At 39.4% G+C, this 19,224-nt stretch overlaps 1 protein-coding gene across 1 annotated transcript; it reads left to right on the top strand.

The window, feature by feature from the left end:
* Positions 1-356: 356 nt before the first annotated feature.
* Cd164 (CD164 molecule) lies at positions 357-12,334 on the top strand. Its single transcript, XM_090338314.1, has 6 exons — positions 357-649; positions 3,928-4,014; positions 5,920-5,991; positions 7,389-7,424; positions 10,613-10,669; positions 11,809-12,334. Exons 1-6 carry the CDS (start codon positions 466-468, stop codon positions 11,973-11,975), a joined length of 603 nt encoding a protein of 200 aa, XP_090194440.1. The 5' UTR covers positions 357-465; the 3' UTR covers positions 11,976-12,334.
* The last annotated feature ends 6,890 nt before the right edge of the window (positions 12,335-19,224 follow it).

The following is a 19,224-nucleotide window of genomic DNA, read 5'->3' on the forward strand; positions in this document are numbered from 1 at the left end:
CAGGTCATGTGAGGCCGCGGAGGGCCTGCTGGGTGTGCCCAGAGCCCGGGTGGACGTCGCTTGCCACGTCATGTGGGACGTACCATTCAAACCAGAGTGAGGGACTTCCCTATCGCAGGCGTGAGAAGACAGCAGTTGCGCCGCGTGGGAGCTAACACGAGATCAGGGAAAACCATCTGTCGCGAATGGAACCTGTCTGTCTATACAGTCACCTCAAGGTTTCCTCCGGTCATCTCGCTTCCCCCCCTCACAGGGTTGCAATTGGTCTCGCCCTGGCCCCGCCCACTCCGCGCCGCGCCCCGCCCTCCTGCCGTGGCCCGGAACTCGTCACGTGATCTCTGCGCGCTCCCGCAGGGGGAGCAGAGTGTTGGCGGTGGCGCCACGGGGGACGGTCGGGCCGGCGGAAGAACCGTCGGAGCTGTTGTGCACCGCGCCTTTCGCCGGGACGCCAGTGCGGAGGACACGATGTCGGGGCTCGCTCGCCTGCTCTTCTGGGCCGCCACCTGCCGGGCTGCGTTCTGCGCGTTCTCCGTGGAGCCGAACACCACCGTGGCCCCCACTGTGACTCAATCCACGACTTTAGCGCCCACCAGGATAGTCTCCACCCCGGTGCCGTCTCCCTCGCAGCCCACCGTCGTTCCGGCACTAGGTGGGCGCCGGCCCAACGGGCTTCCTGCGCTCGCCTGCTCTGACGAGTCGTACTTTTTAGGGGTGCTCGGGGCCGGGGCGGGAGGTGACTCCGGCAACATGGCGGCCCGCCGCGAGACCGGCGGCGTCCGGGCGCGGTGGGGCCGGCGGGCGCCGCGCGGCCGGCTGGAGGCGGGAGCCGAGCGGGCCCGCCGGGCGCACTCTCCATCCCCGGGCGTCGCATGCCGCGCTGCGGTCTCCCAACGCCCTGGTCCTTGCCGGCCTCGCCGTGGGCTCGGGAGCGGGGACGTGGCTTCTCCCGCGACGGTTCCGTGGGTTAGTGCTCGGGCGAGGCGACGCGCCTCCGAAGTCGGCGGGGACAGCCAACTTCTCTGTCGCCCGGGCGGGTGGCCGGTGCACCCCGGCCTCTCCCTCGGGGCGCTCCCTCCTCCGGAAGTTAGCCGAGAAACAGAAACTTAAGATACATGGGCGCGCAGGTCTCTGGCGTGGGGCCCTAGAATCTAAGTGGCCGGAAATTTCACCGCATCGATTTTGCCGGCAGGTATCGAGACTGCCTTAGATCTGAGTGTGCGATTAGCGAAAACTCCTTGTCGTGAGCGAAAGGAAAGCACGAGCCCCTGCGTGTATTTAGTGGTTAGCACCCGTTTTCCCTTTAGTACAAAAGGCCACCCTGGAGGATGGATGGTGAAACCTAGAAAGTAGATGAAACTCCAGGACAATAGACTTAGTGGTTGTGGAGTTAAAGTGGAACCCAGAGCTGTGGATTTCCTAAAATCCCCATCAAGGAACATCTTAAACTCTGCTGTTGAGTATGTCAGTTGAAGCATGGATAGTAAAGGAAAGCTGAAACGGGCGTTTACGACTACAGGAAAGAGGGGAAAGGTAATTTTGAGATACTTAAATGAAAAATTACTAGACTAGGACATTTTTTTAGCTGCTGATTGTATTCTGTCATCCTTCGTTTTAGTGTTTTAATATAGAATTCAATATGTGACGAACGCAGTAGATGCAGCAAGATGTCAGAATAAAATTTTAAATGTGGAAAGTTACAATACTGGCAATTCTGTTGGGAATGACAGAGCAGATTATTTTTGTCTTCCCCTTAGTTAGCAGTTTCCTCTTAGAGTGTGGTTGTTTTTTGTGTGTGTGTGTGTTTTGCCAGTCCTGGAAACTGAACTGAACTCAGGGCCTGAGCGCTGTCCTTGGGCTTTCTTCAAGAATAGGGCTCTACCACTTGAGCCACAGCACCATTTCCGGCTTTTTCTACTTATATGTACCAAGGAATTGAACCCGGCTCTTCGTGCTTGCTAGGCCAAACTCCCGGCCCCTGTATTGTGTTTTCAAGAGAAGCTTGGAAATACCAAGTTCATTGTTTTTGTGTAATCGAAGTGCAGGTAGATGAGGTAATTTTTCTTTTCTTGAAATCATAGATAAGATGCTCAGGAATAAGTTTCAAGTTCAGTTTAGCATTTCCCTGAACTACATCCATCTTCAAGCCTAAAAGATTTTAAGTAGCTAGCATAAATTCTGAAGAACTTCTGCTTTGTGAATATGTTTTCAATAAAGTGTTGAATGCTGCTATAGAACTAATTTTTTTGGCAAGAGGAAAGCAAATGAGATTGTTACATGCACCTAGTTTCTATAAAAATGATTCTATTAGTTGATTTCTTTGGACAGTTGTAATTGACTTCTTTTGAGTTGTGTCTGGACCTTTTGACTTAGAAAACAATTGGTAAACTTCTTCTGAACATTATGTGTACATGAGTGTTGCCCTTTTAGAGAACCCTGTGAAGGTGAATCATTAAGGTGAATTATTAATGAATCTTGGTCTTTGGTGCTGCTGTCTAAAAACAATTTCCCAGAGTTTGAATTTAACCTGTAATCTTCATTCCTGTTTTTAAAACTGTCTTATGTAACTATAAACTCTGTAACATAAATTCCTCCTGGGCACCAGTGGCTCACACTTGTGGTCCTAGCTCCCCAGGAGGCTGAGATCTGAGGATTGTGGTTAGAAGTCACCTAAATCAGGACAGTCTTAGGAGATTCTTATCCAAATGCTGGATTTAACCACCCAAATGCTGGGAAATGGCTCTGGGCCTCAAATGATACAGCACTTAGCCATCAGCTTAAAAGCTCAGGGACAATGCCCAGACTCAAGGACTGGCACAAGCATTTAAAAAATGTATGCTTCATCTGATGTTCTGGGGAGCAGTAATTTTCCTTATATGTTGTGTTGGTCTCATAACCATTTTGTGTATGTATTTCAGCCTCCTAAGTAACTAGAATTACAGGCATGAGTACCTGGCTAATTTTTTTTTTTTTGTCAGTTATGGGGCTTGAACTCGACCTGGGCACTGTCCCTGAGCTCTTCAGCGCAAGGCTAGCACTCTGCCACTGGCGCCACAGTGCCACTTAGGATTTTCTGGTGGTTAATTGGAGATAAGTCGCATGGTCTTTAGTGGCCAGGCTGGCTTTGAACCTGGAATCTCAGATATCAGCCTCCTGATAGCTAAGATTACAGGCATGAGCAGCCGTGCCCAGCTAATAGTTTTAATTTTTGAGGACACTTAAAAATGTTTCAAGAGTATGAGCGTGGTTTGTGTGGTGGATATCTTTCAAATAGTGTTCTAAGAAAAAAATTGCTTTATAGGTACCAAGATACTGACCATCTTTAGGAGCTCTCTGTTTTTACGTAGATGATAGCATCTACGTATTTACAGTTGATTAATATTAAATATCCAGATTGCCATTTTACAAATCTTCCTGAATTCTTTTGTGTATGTGCTGCTTGTTCTGTCAGTGGAAATCTTATTTTTATGGCCAAAATTATAAATATAAAATAGTAACTACAGGGGCCGGGAGTTTGGCCTAGTGGTAGAGTGCTTGCCTAGCATGCACGAAGACCTGGGTTCGATTCCTCGGTAACCCACATACATAGCAAAAAGCCAGAAGTGGTGCTGAGGCTCAGGTGGTAGAGTGCTAGTCTTGAGAAAGTCCAAGGACAGTGCTCAAACCCTGAGCTCAAGCCCAGGTCTGGCAAAAAAAAAAAAAAGTAATTACAGTAATAGTAAAAATGTTTTGTGAGGGAAAAGTACTCATGAGCCCACTAACTTGTTTCTAAAGTTTACTATTTGGTTTCATATGATTGGCAATTCTTTAAAAGTTTTACCATACTCTTTTTTTTTTTGCTTATTGTTTTTTTGTTTATTGTTCAAATAAAATAACTAGAATAAGCTCAAATGAGATACTAATTCATCAACTTCATGTGTTTCTTCCTAGAAACCTGTGAAAACTACAGTAACTGTGTTTCCTGTGTTAATGCCAGCATTACTGATAATATTTCCTGCTATTGGTTAGAATGTCAAGGTAAGAGATTGAATTGTTATATTGTTTTAATTTTGAAAGGACAAAAATGTTCATTATAACTTCTTAGAAACCTACAGTATATTTTGAACATTTTGTACAATTTTGTAGAACTTTTCGGCCAGTGTACATTTTTTATTTTGTAAATTCAGTACTTTAAAATGCCAATAACTTAAACATCTCTTCCCTTATTTGAGATTTCTTAGACTTAGTAATTAAGAGAGATTTTAGGTCTTAATAAGGTTAAGGTGCAGGCCTGGGAGTATGGCCTAGTGGTAGATTGCTTGTCTAGCATGCATGAAACCCTGGGTTCGATTCCTTGGTACCCACACACATGGAAAAAGCCAGAAGTGGTGCTGTGGCTCAAGTGGTAGAGCACTAGCTTTTTAAGTCTTAAAGCAGTTAGCTCTGTATCCTTCAAATGTTCACAAAGCTAGGTGGAAGGAAGTATATTGAAATGTGGTAATATTTTTGTTAGTCATAGGCTTATAGCATAAATTATTGTTTTTAGTGTATAGTGGTTGCATTTTTCCTTATCAGCAAAACAATCTTGCTTAATATAAAAAATTTGCGTATTTAATTTTCTTATTCATTAAAAATTAAATATTTTTAGAAATTACATGAAGTTCTGAAGGTTCTTTAAAATTGGGGTGTTAACTTGAGCTAACTCAATTTTTCATTATACAATTGTCACTTTGTTAGGTCATGAAATAGAATTTAAGGTGATTCTCTCCCAAATGAATTTGGAGATTGAATTTTCAGTTATAAGACTTGCTTATAGGCCTGAGAGCATGGCCTAGTGGTAGAGTGCTTGCCTAGCATGCACAAAGCCCTGAGTTTGATTCCTTAGTACCACATACACAGAAAAAGCCAGGAGTGGTGCAGTGACTCAAGTGGTAGAGTGCTAACCTTGTGAAAAGCTCAAGGACAGTGCCCAGGCCCAGAGTTTAAGCCCCAGGACTGGCCAAAATAATAATAATAATAATAATAATAATAATAATAGCAACAGCAACAGAATTAAAAGACTTGCTTCTAAGGGTATGACTCAAGTAGTACAGCCATAGCAATAAACCCTGAGTTTATAACCCACTACTTTGGGGGGGGGAGGGAGACTTTTGCTCCAAGTCTACCTATCCAAGAAAGCTATTTAAGAAGGTATAGACATCTAAACCAGGGAGCTCTGGCCCATCGGTTCTGCTATTGCCATGGGCACTTACTGTTACTAAGTCTTTTATTAAAGGTCTTGAGGGATGGAGGGTGGCTCAGTAGATCATGAGACATTGAACAAAACCATCAGGTACTGAGTTTGAATCTCAGTCCTAGACCAAAGGAAAAAACACCACTTGTGCTCCCTTTCCCCTATTTTCTGAGGCTCAAGTATTTCACAGTTATTTTCAGTATATTTCTCTAGGTTTTTTGTTTGGGTGTTTTGGCCAGTTCTGGGGCTTGAACTCTGGGCCTGGGCACTGTCCTTGAGCTTTTGAGCTCAAGTCTAGATCCTTATACTTTAGCCACACCTCTACTTCCGCCATTTTCGTGTTTAATTGGAGGTAAGAGTCTTATACTTTTTCTATCCAGTCTGGCTTTGAACCAAAATCCTCAGATCTAAGCTTCCTGAGTAGCTAGGATTACAGCTATGAGCTGTTTTTTTTTTGTTTTTTTGTTTTTTAAGGATAAAAGGATTTTAGAAGGATAAAATTTAGAGGATCTGTGTAATATCTCTTCCAACTATAGGCAAAACATAGCAGTATTTAAGTAACAGAATTGGTGGGGTTTGATTTTCATTTTTATTTAGAGATGTTTTGGAGCTTATTAAAACTAAGAGACTTCCACCACCACCACTACTACTACCAAAAAACCCAGAATGGAAGTAATTGGTGCTGCTTGTCTTTTTTTTTTTTATGACAGAAAAAACCTACTGTTCAAATACTTCAGAAACTACTAATTGTACTATGGTGAATCGGACTGAATTCTGTTCTGGTAAGTTTAAAGCATTGTTATAATTTCTAATTTGTTAAGAATTCGGATATGAATAGCATATTCATATTGGTAAAAGGATAGTTTGAAACTTGGTTTAGTGATTCAGCTGTATTGTGAAATTCTGTAAGTGTAGATACTTTAAGTCTGCTACATAACACAAGTAATTTGCAGGACTTCAGTAAAGTTTAAACTGGCCTCTATTTGCATTTTCCTGGTCTAGACAACTGTATTCTGGTACATTCTGTGTTACGGTACTGGTGATTGTCACATTAGAGTGTCTAGCATAGTTTGTGATATGGTTAAGTAAACTTCTTCATGTACTTGGCCTGCTGTACTCTAATTTAGGATTACTCTTTGATCTTTACTCTGGCTTATAAATCATTAAAATCTCTTAAGTTAAAGAGATGATGTTTCTAATGACAAATTAATGAGAAGGTTAAATTCCTAAATTTTGGCAGATAGATAATAGAATAGAGTAAAAGATGTTTGTGGAGTGTGTCCATAAACTTTGAAGATTACCTTTGTCTGTTTAACTTTGGTTGGCCTTTCCTTATCCAATGTAAATTTTGTAACTAGGAATTTTCTTTAATATTAAATCAGTGTTATCCTGTGTAGAATGCATAATATCAGTTAGGTGGTACATTTACAAACATTTAAATTATACATTTTATGTGTCTCGGAAAACTAAAAATTTTCAGACTTTTGATTTCATGAGAGGTTACTTGGAGACTAGATTGGTGATATTGAGGCCTTGCATATTCTAGGCAAGCACTTTTATTACTTGAACTATGTCCCATCCAAAACATTGATTTAAAGAAAAATAATGCTGTTTTGTTCCTGCTATACTCATTTAGAAATAGGTTTAGCTAGGAAGGACAACTCTATCCGATTATGATGTCTTACACAGTGGACAACTTCTCTCATGTAAAACAAGTCTGATCTGTAGTAGAATTAGAGGGCTGTACAAACATCTACAAATGTAGGCTCCTTGTCGGTTTTCCTTTACCTTCCCAAAATGACCCTGATCATAACTGTCCATGATGGATGCTTATGCATATTCCAACATTCACATTGGTTTTTCTTGCTAGCAAGAAGGGAAAGAAGGAGGCCCCATCTTTAAGGTTGCTTTGTAGAAAGTACACCTGCTACTTTGCTGCAAAGGAAGCTAAAAATGTGTTTCCTGGGGAAAGGAAAGTATCACTAAAAACTGTTGGCTCTGTTTCTAAAGAAAGGGATGCTTCTATTTGGTAGGGCTACTTGTCTCTTCCATAGCATAATATTTATACTGTAAAAATTGTGTAAGTAGTGTTCTTAAGACTTGTAGATTTAAGAATTAGCATTGTAGTTTGTGATACTTTAGACTCATTAGTGTATATCCCTTTTTTTTTTTTTAATAGTGCCTACTTTTGCTCCACTACCAACCAATTCTACAGGTAAGTTCACTGACTCAAGATTTTTAAGCTTTCTTGTTGAATAGTTTCTTAAAAGATTTAAAAGGCCTTTGTTCAGTGCAACAAGATGCTTTCAGCCATTATTTTCTTCACATTTTTCATTTCATTTTTTGTGAAACTGGATGATACACTAATGCACTTTTGTATTTCTTCTTAAGTATAAGATGGTAGCAATGCCAGGTACAGGTAACTCACTGGTAGCTAGCTACTCAGGAGGCTGAGAGCTGAGAATGGTAGTTTGAAGCCAGCCATCAAGAAAGTGTGAGAGGGCCGGGAGTTTGGCCTAGTGGTTAAAGTGCTTGCCTAGCATGCATGAAGACCTGGGTTTGATTCCTTGGTACCACGTATATAGAAAAAGCCGGAAGTGGTGCTGAGGTTCAAGTGGTAGAGTTCTAGCCTTGAGAAAGTCCAAGGACAGTGCTCACGCTCTGAGCTCAAGCCCAGGACTGGCGCAAAAAAAAAAAAAAAGTGAGACTCTTAACTTCCGTTTAGCCACCAAAAAGCCGGAAGTGAAGCTATGGCTCAAGTGGTAGTGAGACAGGCTTGAGCCAAAAGCTCTGGGACAGTGCCCAGAGTCTTAGTTCAAGCGTCAGGACTGGCACACATACATACAAAAGTAGCACCATGTTGCTCATTGTGGTATTGGTTGAACAGTTTGATCATTTCACTTATATAAGTGAGTACCTTAGAGGGTATTAACTTTGAGAGAGTGATTGAGAGACTTTTTGGGTCAGAGGTCATTCTATTTAAAGCTCATGCTTCTCAGATGGAGCAGACTGGTGAGCACATGAGGAGATACGGGCTACAGTTAGATGCACTATTCAAAGTGAGTGAGCTGCATAGTCATAGGCCAAAAAAACATGACTGGAAGGCACCTATTGTATGCCCCACTGATAGACTTAGATGTTTTCCCAAAATATTTTAAACATGTAGGTCATAAGATCAGGCTAGGGTTTTGAACTCAGGGCTTTGATATGCAAGCACTTCATCACTTAAGTCAAGGCCTCATCACTTTTCATGTCAGTTAATTTTTCAAATGGGATCTTACATTTTTTTACCCAGGACTGGCCTTCTTATCTCTGCCTCCTGTGTAGCTGACATGAAGATGTGAACTTATATCTAGAGAATACATCTTTGAACTGGGTACCAGTGGCTCACACCTGTAATCCTAGCTACTCAGGAGACTGAGATCTGAGGATTGTGGTTCATAGCCAGCCTGGACAGGAAAGTCCATGAGACCCTTATCTCCAGTTAACTGCCAGAAAACTGGAAGTGGTGCTGTGGCTCGACATGGTAGAACACTAGCCTTGAGCTGAAGAACTCAGGGAGTGTGTTCAGGCCCAGAGTTCAAGCCACACAATGGGCCAAAAAAAAAAAAAATCTATTATTATATATTCTTTTCATAAAATATATAAAATAAATACCTCACAGCTTAGGACATTCTCTAGTATGTTTCTGACATTTGTTTGGTCATTTCTTTATGCGACAATTATACTAATCCTTGGGAAAGGCTATTTGAATTAAAACCACTGTCCACCTTTCTACAAGATTCTTTGCAGAATCAAGGTACGTATGCTATGAACATACGTTGATACGTTGATTTGTTTCTCAACTAGAAATGCTTGTTGGTTGATAGGTATATTTTCTGTAGGCAAGTCTTGGCCTTTCATTGAGCAGGACTTAATGTCCTGAGAAATCTTCAGTGACAGCCACAAGTTTGTTGTGTCTTTGGTTTTTAGTTACACTGAAGATAATGACAAATAACAATTTCCCTGAAGGGATAATGAGCCTTAAAATGATAATACCTTCTGAGCCAGGTACCAGTGGCTCATGCCTGTAATCCCAGCTTCTCTGGAGGCTGAGGTCTGACAATCATGTTTTGAAGCCAATCCTGGGCATGGACATCTGTAAGACTTAAAACAGTAGTATATTATTTATAACACTGCTTTAAGCAATATGAGAAAGCTACACACATTATGAATTAATATTAGCAATCATCTTTAAGTTTCTCTTGTGTCCTAATAGAAGTAGAAATGGAGGGAATGGTTCAAGTGGTAGAGCTTTAAGCAACTACTCAAGGTCTTGAGTTCAAGCCCTTGGTACTAGCAGACAAAAAGTTGGCCAGAGCTTTGAGAAGTATACTGATGTTTTTAATTGACATATATGAGTACACATTTATGGAATACAATGTGGTATATTAATACATGCACACAATGAGATTGCTGCTTTTGTAGCAAACAGTAGAATGTTGGAACCTATCCTCTAAGGAAACTCAAAAGTGCCATACATTCTACTTATATACTTTTTACCAAAGTAAGCATTTATTGCCAGATTCTCTTCAGTTGTCAATTCCTTTCTTCTGAAACAGTACAAAAAGTACATTTTTCATAGACCAGCCCTACAGAATGAATTTTTACACTCGCTACCTTTTTCCTAAGAAGAGTACCTACCAATTTAATCCTGATAGTGAAGCCACAGGCCTCAACTCTGAATCTTGACTAATTTAATTGTGTCCTGGACATGGTAAGGAACTCCTAGCCAGCTAGTGATACATGTAGCCCTTTACCAGTCTCTTTCCAGGGGGTGCAGGGAAAAAAGGACATTCTAGCAAACTTATTCAGAGGTATTTCCTTCCTAACCTGGTAGTACCATGTTTTTGGCATTATTCAACACAAATTAAAAAATGTATTATCTACCCTTTTATGAAAAAATTTGTTAATCCTGACATGAAGAACAGGCAAGTATTGGTGCCTGCATAATAATCACTAAGTTGTTTTCTTTCTTAACACAGTGACTTTTAATAGTTTTTGTCTGTTTTTTGGTTTTTGGGTTTTTTTGACGGTCATGGGGCTTGAACTTAGATTGGATGCTGTCCCTGAGCTCTTCAGCTCAGGGCAACTTGAGCCACAGCACCACTTCCTCAGATGTGTTTTTTCCCCCCAAACTTTATTTAGGTGGATATGTTGGTTTTGTACTTAGTATATACATAGGTATTGATACTTAAAAATGTACTTGAATACTTAGTATTGTTGGCTATGTCAGTGAACCATTAGCTAACATTTGGTTTTTAGTCTTAAAAAAATTTGAGGTATGTTGAAGTTAGTAACTATAGATAGTTACTGGCAAATTAGAGACTTGAGATTTTTAAATATATTTTGTTTTCATTCCAGCTAGAACCACAACTCTGCCTGCCCCTTCTACAACTTCTACAACAGTTGTCACATCAGGTAATTGAAGTTCTTTAAACTAGGAGTGATATAGAATGTTTGCACATTGTTGCTTTTAATATTTCAAGCACTAAAACTCATTTTTAGAGGACCAAAATAAGAGCAAGCTGTTAGAGTAGTAATGATAGTTCTAATGATAATTTGCAGTTTTTTTTTTTTTAGCGTATAATCATATTTGAGCTGACACTTTAAGAAATGTTTTCTGAAAGCCTTTTTATAGTATATCTTACATATAAAATTGATCTGAAACTACCAATTACTTTGAGGGCCTTTGTTGTATGCAATACCATAGACCATTACTATTTGAGTGACGATGATAGTATCATGTGTACAGAGAAAAGCCAAAAAGTATATCTTACCATTATTTTTTAAATTTGTTCCTTCAAGTGTTTTTTGATGCTGAGGAGTCTTTCTTATGCTTTGTGATTCCTGTGTCTGTGTACTTGTTCTACCTACCTTTTTAGCTCTATTAAAGCCATTTAATTGTCTTTAAAAGGACTACAGAATTGGCATAATCGACTTAAATTAGTTGGGTTTCATTTGCTGTTTTGGTTTTAGGAAGTTGAACTCAGCATTTCAGGCATGTTAGGCAAACACTCTACATTTAAGCAACACTCCTAGTTGTAATAAATTTTGAACCTGGTCAGCTGTACAACCACCAGAACCATTGTCCACTTACTATTTTACTTTAAAAAATCGAAATTGGATTGGTACCAGTGGCTCACATCTGAAATCCTAGCTGCTCAGGAGGTTGAGGTCTGGGGATCAAGGTTTGAAGCGCCTAGGGCTGAAAAGTCTGTGGAACTCCAATTAACTACCAAGAAGCTAGAAATGGAGCTAGGGTTCATGTGCTAGATCAGCCACTAGCCTTGAGCAAAAAATCACGGGAACAGTGCCCACCCAGGCCCCCAGTTCAAGCTCCAGGACTGGCAAAAGGGAGAAAGAAAGGAAGGAATAAATAAATCGATTTTAAATATGAAGTGTACTGTTAAAATATGTGCGTTTTCTTGTTCCATAATGAGCAGTGAACCTACATGCAAGACAAGTATTCTACATGGCAAAACAGATATTCAGGTGTGTTTTGAAGCTGGTGAATCATGACAGCTAACTAAGGGTTGTTATTTCTTCCATTGCATTAGGTGCAACCAATACCACTGTGACTCCAACCTCACAACCTGCTCGGAAGTCTACATTTGATGCAGCCAGTTTCATTGGAGGAATTGTTCTTGTCTTGGGTGTTCAGGCTGTAATTTTCTTTCTCTATAAATTCTGCAAATCTAAAGAACGAAACTATCACACTCTGTAAGCAGACCCAGTAAATTAATGAGAACTGGCAATTCATTTGTGTAACTCACTGAAACCAAATAATTATCTTTCAAGAAAGTCCCACATGGAAGACATTATTCTGGGATCTTTAAATTTCCAAAGGATGCATATAGGATATTTTGAAGCATTATCCTTGAAGAAAAACATCAGTTAAACCATTTTGCTGAATAGGAATATTTAAAATATTCTGCATGATCCTGCGGCTGTTGTCTTTTTAGTTTATGTGGCTGCTCCTGTGGGATGTTTCTTTTCTTACCATGCCAAATGTCACTTCTTTAAGTGATGGAAAATGTCCTATGTAGACAGCCTCCCCACTGTTAGCATTTAAATTTAGTCACCTTAAAAATCCAACTCAAGATGTAATTTAGAATTGAAAAGTGTGTGCCAAATGAGCAGTGTAGGTGGATTTTTGGCTATCATTTTAAAAGTGTAATCAATTTATTAATTTAGTACTAAAATGTATCCTTAGAGTAAAATTTTGTGCTTTGTAAGTTATTTTTTTCTACATTAGACGTAAGATGCCACACAGGGAATTACATTCCAGATTTAAATAAATGAATGGAAAGGTTGCAAACCATTATTGTGTAACAGGTTAGTGTTCATGCTGCAGATTACCTATACCATTGAGAAAGAACAGTGAGTGCCTTAAAAAAAAAATGGGCTGTAATGAGAGATTATGCATGATTTGTTCTTCGACATTATGGAAGGTCAAGATCGTTCTGAGGATGCAACTATTAATGTGAGGTTTATTACTATAAACCTGCTTTTAAAAGATATCATGCTATTAATATTTAATCCAAAACATACCTACTTTTTTAATTTTTCAGAGCTGAGAAACATAAGCTAAGGAATTACAAAAAAAAAAGCTGAAAGCTTTCCTTCATTGAACCTATCAATGTTTTTCTTAGGGCTCTAGAAACAGTACAGAGAAAATTGGTTATCTTTCCTTTGTACTCAGAAAGTATCCTACTGCTATTGGATTTTGAAAAAATTTCCTTCCAGCTTTCTTGGAAAGTAACTTCTTTACTGAGGCAAGAGCCATTTACTAGCTTTTCAAATGTGACAATCATTTTGTTTTCAGATAGCAAATATGAAACCCTAAAATCTTGAGCTTTTTGATCTTTTTAATGATAGTTGCCCTGGACGAATAGAATGTTTTTTCCCCATCCTTTCTTTGATTGAATACAGTAGTCTAATCATGCATATTTTTGTTTCTATAAGCTTTGAGAGCTTTTCAAAGCATGGATTGTTTTGTTTTTAATTTTAGAAGGCTAATTCTCCCTTTGCCTTTGACATATTGGATAAGTTCAGAGACTTGGTTGGAAATGGGCTTTAGCTTTTCTAGATCATTAGTTGTTTAAGTTCATTTATCCTGGAGTTAATTTAGCACTTGATTTTCAGTATTTTATAGTTGAAAATCACAAATAGCTTTGGTTCATTTCATAAACTGAATCTTGTATTTAGGTTAATTGTATTAAAGGTTCTTAAAATGAAGAGTTACTGTTTCTTTGTCACTTGCTGGTGCAGCTAAAGTTTGTTTTACTTGCACATTTGTACATACACCTAATGTTTTCAAGTGCCTTAATTGTTTAAAATCTCTGACTTTAAAGGGTTTTGGGGAATGGTAGGTTTACCTCACAGTTTGTGTTGTCATTAGTAATATTCTAGGTACCTCACAACTTATAATGGTGCCAGGGCTGTTTGTTAGTTTCTAGTGTGCTATAAGATTTATTTGAGAATATAGAATTTCTATTCTTCACAAGGTGGCAGGCATTAGCTACAATGGTATCATTGTCATTTACCTGGGTATAAGTTCCTTGCCATACATTGTCAACACATGTAGCAAATCTTGTCAAAATGTAATTTGTTTGAAGATTCTGTAACTTTAAGCACTGTGCTAACAGTAGGAAAATTAGTTTTGCAAGTCTACAGATGAGCTCTTGCAATAGAACTTTTCCATCCTTTCCCCCCTTACTTTAGCAGTGTAGTATCTTGAGCCATTAACATTTTTTGGGTTTTTTTAATCCAGAAGGTATGTAGAAATGTTTTCAGATTTTTCATCTGATTTGTTCATGCAAATGTAGTTCTGTCAGATACCTTATTTTATCTTTCAGATACTTGTTGCTCAGGCAGATACTGCTGTACTTAGGAATTTCTATTTTAGTTAATTCAAAACTGCAAACCAATCTGTATTATGTACCAAACTGATTTAAAATAAATCTACCTGTTCATTGAAGAATTAATTCTTCTCTTTATTGGCTGAAATGTGTTGCATTTTTACTGCCCTCCCAGTCTATGGGGGATAAGTGTTCTGTATAAATAGAATCAGTCTAGGCTGGCCTGGGCAATAAGGGAGACCAGAACCTATCCTAGCAGAACAAAGAGGGTTAGCAGTATGGTCCAACAATTAGAGGCCTATAATGCCTACCAAGAGAGAATCCCTGAGTTCAACTGCCTACTACCAATGGGGCGGGGGAGGGGCAAATTAAAAAAAGATGTCAAATTGAATGAAGGGCTCCTTAGAACATTGTAGAGCTGTTCTTTTTTTATATTAAAGAATTTATTAACATTGAATTTTACATCATATTTCAAATGACGTGTTTAACAAACAGCTATTCAAGAAGGGAATCTATATATACAATCACGGGCACTTAGATTTAAGAACATAATCAAAATTAGGCTGAGGGTTTGTATGTCTAGATACATAATCTATGTAATAAAACATGTCTATAGAGTCATAAGGTTTTTTTTCTTTTTTTATTGTAATTAATAAAAGGGCTACATGATATTTGCCAGATAGAAGGCGCATTAATTCACGTACATTGATACCCTTTCCCATGTCTTGGTACCCATTATCCTCCCCCCACCCCCCAGGGTCATAAGTTTTTATGACTATGTAGTTGTGTTTATATTTCCAATACCATGACCATAGCATTGGGTATGTGACTTATGAGTCCTCGCTCTTGTACTGTTTAGATCTAATAGCCAAGGATACCATGCACCTTTTGTTCTTTAGGTCTTGACTTGTCTCACTCAACATTTGCTCTAGATTCATCCACTTCCCTGCAAATGCCATTATTTTATCTTGTCTGTTGGCTATGTAGAATTCCATTGTATATATATGCCACATTTTCTGTATCCATCTGCAGTAGGGCATCTGGATTGTTTCCATCGCTTGGGTATTGTGAATAGTGCAGAGATAAACATAGCTGAGCAGGTGTCCTTATCATATTAGAGTTGTTCTTTTGATATGGGGCTTTTTTTTTTTTTTTTTTTTTGGTGCCAGTCTTGGGCTTGAGCTCAGGGTTTGAACACTGTCCTTGGACTGTCTCAAGGCTAGAGCTCTACCACTTAGCACAGTACCACTTCCAGCTTTTTTTCTATGTATGTGGTACTGAGGAATTGAACCTGTGTCTTTTTTTTTTTTTTTTTGCCAGTCCTGGTCTTGAGCTCAGGGCCTGAGCACTGTTCTTGGACTTTCTCAAGGCTAGAGCTCTACCACTTGAGACTCAGCACCACTTCCGGCTTTTTCTATATATGTGGTACCAAGGAATCGAACCCCGGTCTTCATGCATGCTAGGCAAGCACTTTAACCACTAGGCCAAACTCCCGGCTCTGAACCTGTGTCTTTATGCATGCTAGGCAAGCACTCTACCTAACTAGGCCAAACTCCTGGCCTGGGGCAAAATGTTTTATAGATGAAAAATGTTGCATATTTTTAATTGTATAGGTACCATTTCATGCGTTTTTGTCTATGTACATGGCTCTTAGTACAAATTTCATTCCAGTGGCTGTCCAGTAGCACTTTTCTTTCAGTAAGGTTTGTTACTTATTGGTATGATTATTCATTCTAATTTATATTTTGCTTAAGATACAAGAACCATTTGGTTACTTACACATAATTTGTTTAAATAGTCTAGGCTTTTGGAAGATTTCAGTTTCATAGAACTCAATATTGACATATCAATATTGACATATTTTGCTTTCAGTAAAAAATATAGTTTGTTGGCTTGTTGTCTCTACCTGCACCGTGTCCTGTGACAGTTCTCTTTATCTTTTGTTTTATATGTTTGGTTTTCTTCTGCTTTTTAAGTGTTTTTCTCTTTGGGACTGCTTTTAAGAAAATTGATTATGTGCTGTGTGTTTCCTTGTTTATCATGTTCAGGGATCATAGAGCTACTTGGTTCTTTAGCTTTTATATTTGGAAAATTCTAGACATTATCTACAGTGCTCATGCCTTTTGCCCTATTGAGGATTATACAGAGACTACTAGAAGTTGTTCTACAGTTCACTAAGAGATTTTTGTTTTTTAATCTTTATTTTATACTAGACTAATTCTGTCTCTTACTGTCTTTTAAGTTTAATACTGTTTTCTTACATTAGGAATAATTTACTACCAATGTAATAGTTTGTTTTTTCATTTCAGATCTTCATTTTATCTTGTGTTTCTATAACAATTTTTTGTTGTTGTTGGTAATGCGGCTTGAATTTTGGGCCTGGGCCACAATACCACTTTTGGGTAATTGGAGATAAAGAGTCTCATGGACTTTAGTGCCTGCGCTGGCAGCCATGATCCTCAGATCTCAGCCTCCTGAACAGCTAGGATTACAGGCATGAGCCACTGTTCTTTGCTTATAACAATTTTAAATACTCATGTCTAGTAATGCTAACATATGGATTGGTTTCTTATTCATTTACTTTGCTGACTAATGTTGGTTAAATATTTTCTTGTTTCCTTGTATGTTTTATAAACTTTTATGGGATGCCACAGGTAAATACAACTGTTGAGTACTGGATATTTTTGTATTTCTGTACTCTTATTAAACATTGAGTTTGGCCTAGTGGTAGAGTGCTTGCCTAGCATGCACTAAGACCTGGGTTCAATTCCTCCGTACCACATACATAGAAAAGCTGGAAGTGGTGCTGTGGCTTAAGTGGTAGAGCTCTAGCCTTGAGAAGGCCCAAGGACAGTGTTCAGGCCCTGACTTCAATTCTAGCACTGGCAATTACAAAACAAAAACACAAAAAACCCCACATTATTCAGAGATAAAGTTAAATTACTTGAAGACAGTTTGATCCTTTTGGATCTTAGAAGCTTTGTGAAGCAAAAACATTTGTTCTGGGGCTCATTATTCCCTAGCACTGAGACAAGACCCTTCTGAATATTCACTGCACTGAACAAGCTCTATTCTCAGCCTTATGTGAGCACTACCTACTATTTTCCTTGGGTAGCTTCCTTATGTGTGTGATCAGTACAAGTCTGCCCTGTACCAACATTGTTTTCATTTTTAGTTGTATTCCTTGCTTTGCAAATCTTGTCACTGTTACATAAATTTTGTGACTAAATTATTAATTTAACATCCACACTTGATATAATTAAAATGGAAAAAATGCAAATGGTTAGGACATACAAATGAAAACATATGAAGAAAATGGAGAGGAACCTTGTTGGCTCTTGTTTCTGTAAACCTAGGCCCTCCCTTCTACTTCTGGACTTCTGTGAGGTTCTGATGATTACTGGCTGGCAAGGGTTCATTTTTGTTGTTCAGGGCTTGAACTCAGGGCCTGGGTGCTGTCCCTGAGCTTTTTTTTTTTTTGTTCAAGGCCAGCACTCTACCACTTCAAGTCACAGTTCCATTTCTGGTTTTCTGGTGGTTTATTGGAGATAAAAGTATCATGGACTTTAGTTCCCGGGCTGGCTTTGCACTGCAATCCTCAGATCTCAGCCTCTTGGGAGCTAGGATTATAGTGTGAGCCACCGGTTCCTGGCTTGGCCAGGATTCTTTACCCAGTAGAGTGACTGTAACCTGCCTGTTGCTATAGTTTTTCATTAACTTTTACTATTAGGGCATAGAAGTACTCGGGTACCTAGAGAGTCATATGTGCCCTCTTTACCTCCTTCATGTACTTGCAATAAGATCTCCCTTTGGCAATGACAACTGATCATTCCAGCAGCAGAGTGGTCACTGTTTGCTGCATATTGGTTTAGGATCATAAGAATCCTGACAGCCTTATCTTAGATCTCCTATCAATGGACCCATTGTGTCCCTGAGTATAGTATTCCCTGAGAACCAAACCTACATACTCTAGAGTTGAAGGGATAAGAAGCATAAAGGCGAGGAACCAGTCACAGGATCATCGGGTGGTTATGAAGCCCATATCTGACTCAGCATATGCTGTCCTTTCAGGATAGTGTCTCCCAATTGCTGCTCAGAGTAAACCTTTCAGTGAGACCAGCCACTTCTTAAAGTTAGGACATGCTTTACGGATATGAACTTCTTGCAGCATTTTTTTGCTGTTTAATTGATTCCTTGCTTAGAAGCCAGGCTGTGGGAATTACGATGTCATGCACAGTGGTACTAGCAGAAGCATGTTTTGAGGAGACTCATATCCAGAATATCTATTCACATGAAGATGGATCTAGGCCATCTCATAATGAAAGAAGACCAACGTAGGCTGGATGTGATGGCGTATGCCTTCAATTCCAGCTATTTGAGAGGCCGATTGAGAAGAGAGTATTGTGCTTTGAGGCTAGTTTGGTGGATTATACTATAATCCCAGCTATTTGAGAGGCAGAGGTGAGAATTAAGATCTGAGGCTAATATGGTTAGCAGGCCATTATCTGAAAAATAACCTAAAATAAAATCCCCAGTACTGCCCCTTGTCCCCTCAAAACAAAACAACAACAAAAACCAAGAATGAGATGGACCTGCCCCACTGGGCAGCTGATGGCTAACCTGAGGATTGGCCTCGGTTTTGTGCAGATGAGGCACACACCAGTAGTGTTGTCAGCCACGGAAAAGGGGAAGTCCTTGCTGTCGTGCTCCCAGTGAAGTCACTGGGAAATGAGCCTATCCTCAGAATGATGTTTTATTGACTTAATTAATATCCCTGTTATCTTAAATGACTCATCAGGCATTAGCATAAACTCAACTATTATACTACCATTTGAAGCATGCAACCTAACAAATCCTGACAATTTGTGGCATGATCCAAGCTACCTGGAAGACAAGGACTGGATTGTGATCTGAGATTGGCCCTAGCAAAAATTCAAGTCTATGTGGAAAATAAATGAGCAAATGGACTAGAGGTGTAGCCCAAGGGAGTACTTCACTGAACAAGGCAAGTCTTGAGTGAAATCCCAGTACCACCAAGGAAAGAAATGAGCCATAACAATGGGTTGGCATAATGAGTGCTTTTCTGATGAGACTAAATAAAACTAAAAGCCA

Source organism: Megascapheus bottae, chromosome 8, assembly GCF_031878675.1.
Source record: "Megascapheus bottae isolate mThoBot1 chromosome 8, mThoBot2.hap1, whole genome shotgun sequence".
NCBI classification, from domain to species: Eukaryota; Metazoa; Chordata; class Mammalia; order Rodentia; family Geomyidae; genus Megascapheus; species Megascapheus bottae.

What these genes read in the sequence shown, in the direction of transcription:
- Cd164 (XM_090338314.1), top strand. Translation starts at nt 466, where the DNA reads ATGTCGGGGCTCGCTCGCCTGCTCTTCTGGGCCGCCACCTGCCGGGCT. An exon ending in CTATTGGTTAGAATGTCAAG is followed by an intron (nt 4,015 to 5,919) that starts GTAAGAGATTGA and finishes TTTTTATGACAG; the next exon opens with AAAAAACCTACTGTTCAAAT. An exon ending in ACTACCAACCAATTCTACAG is followed by an intron (nt 7,425 to 10,612) that starts GTAAGTTCACTG and finishes TTTTCATTCCAG; the next exon opens with CTAGAACCACAACTCTGCCT.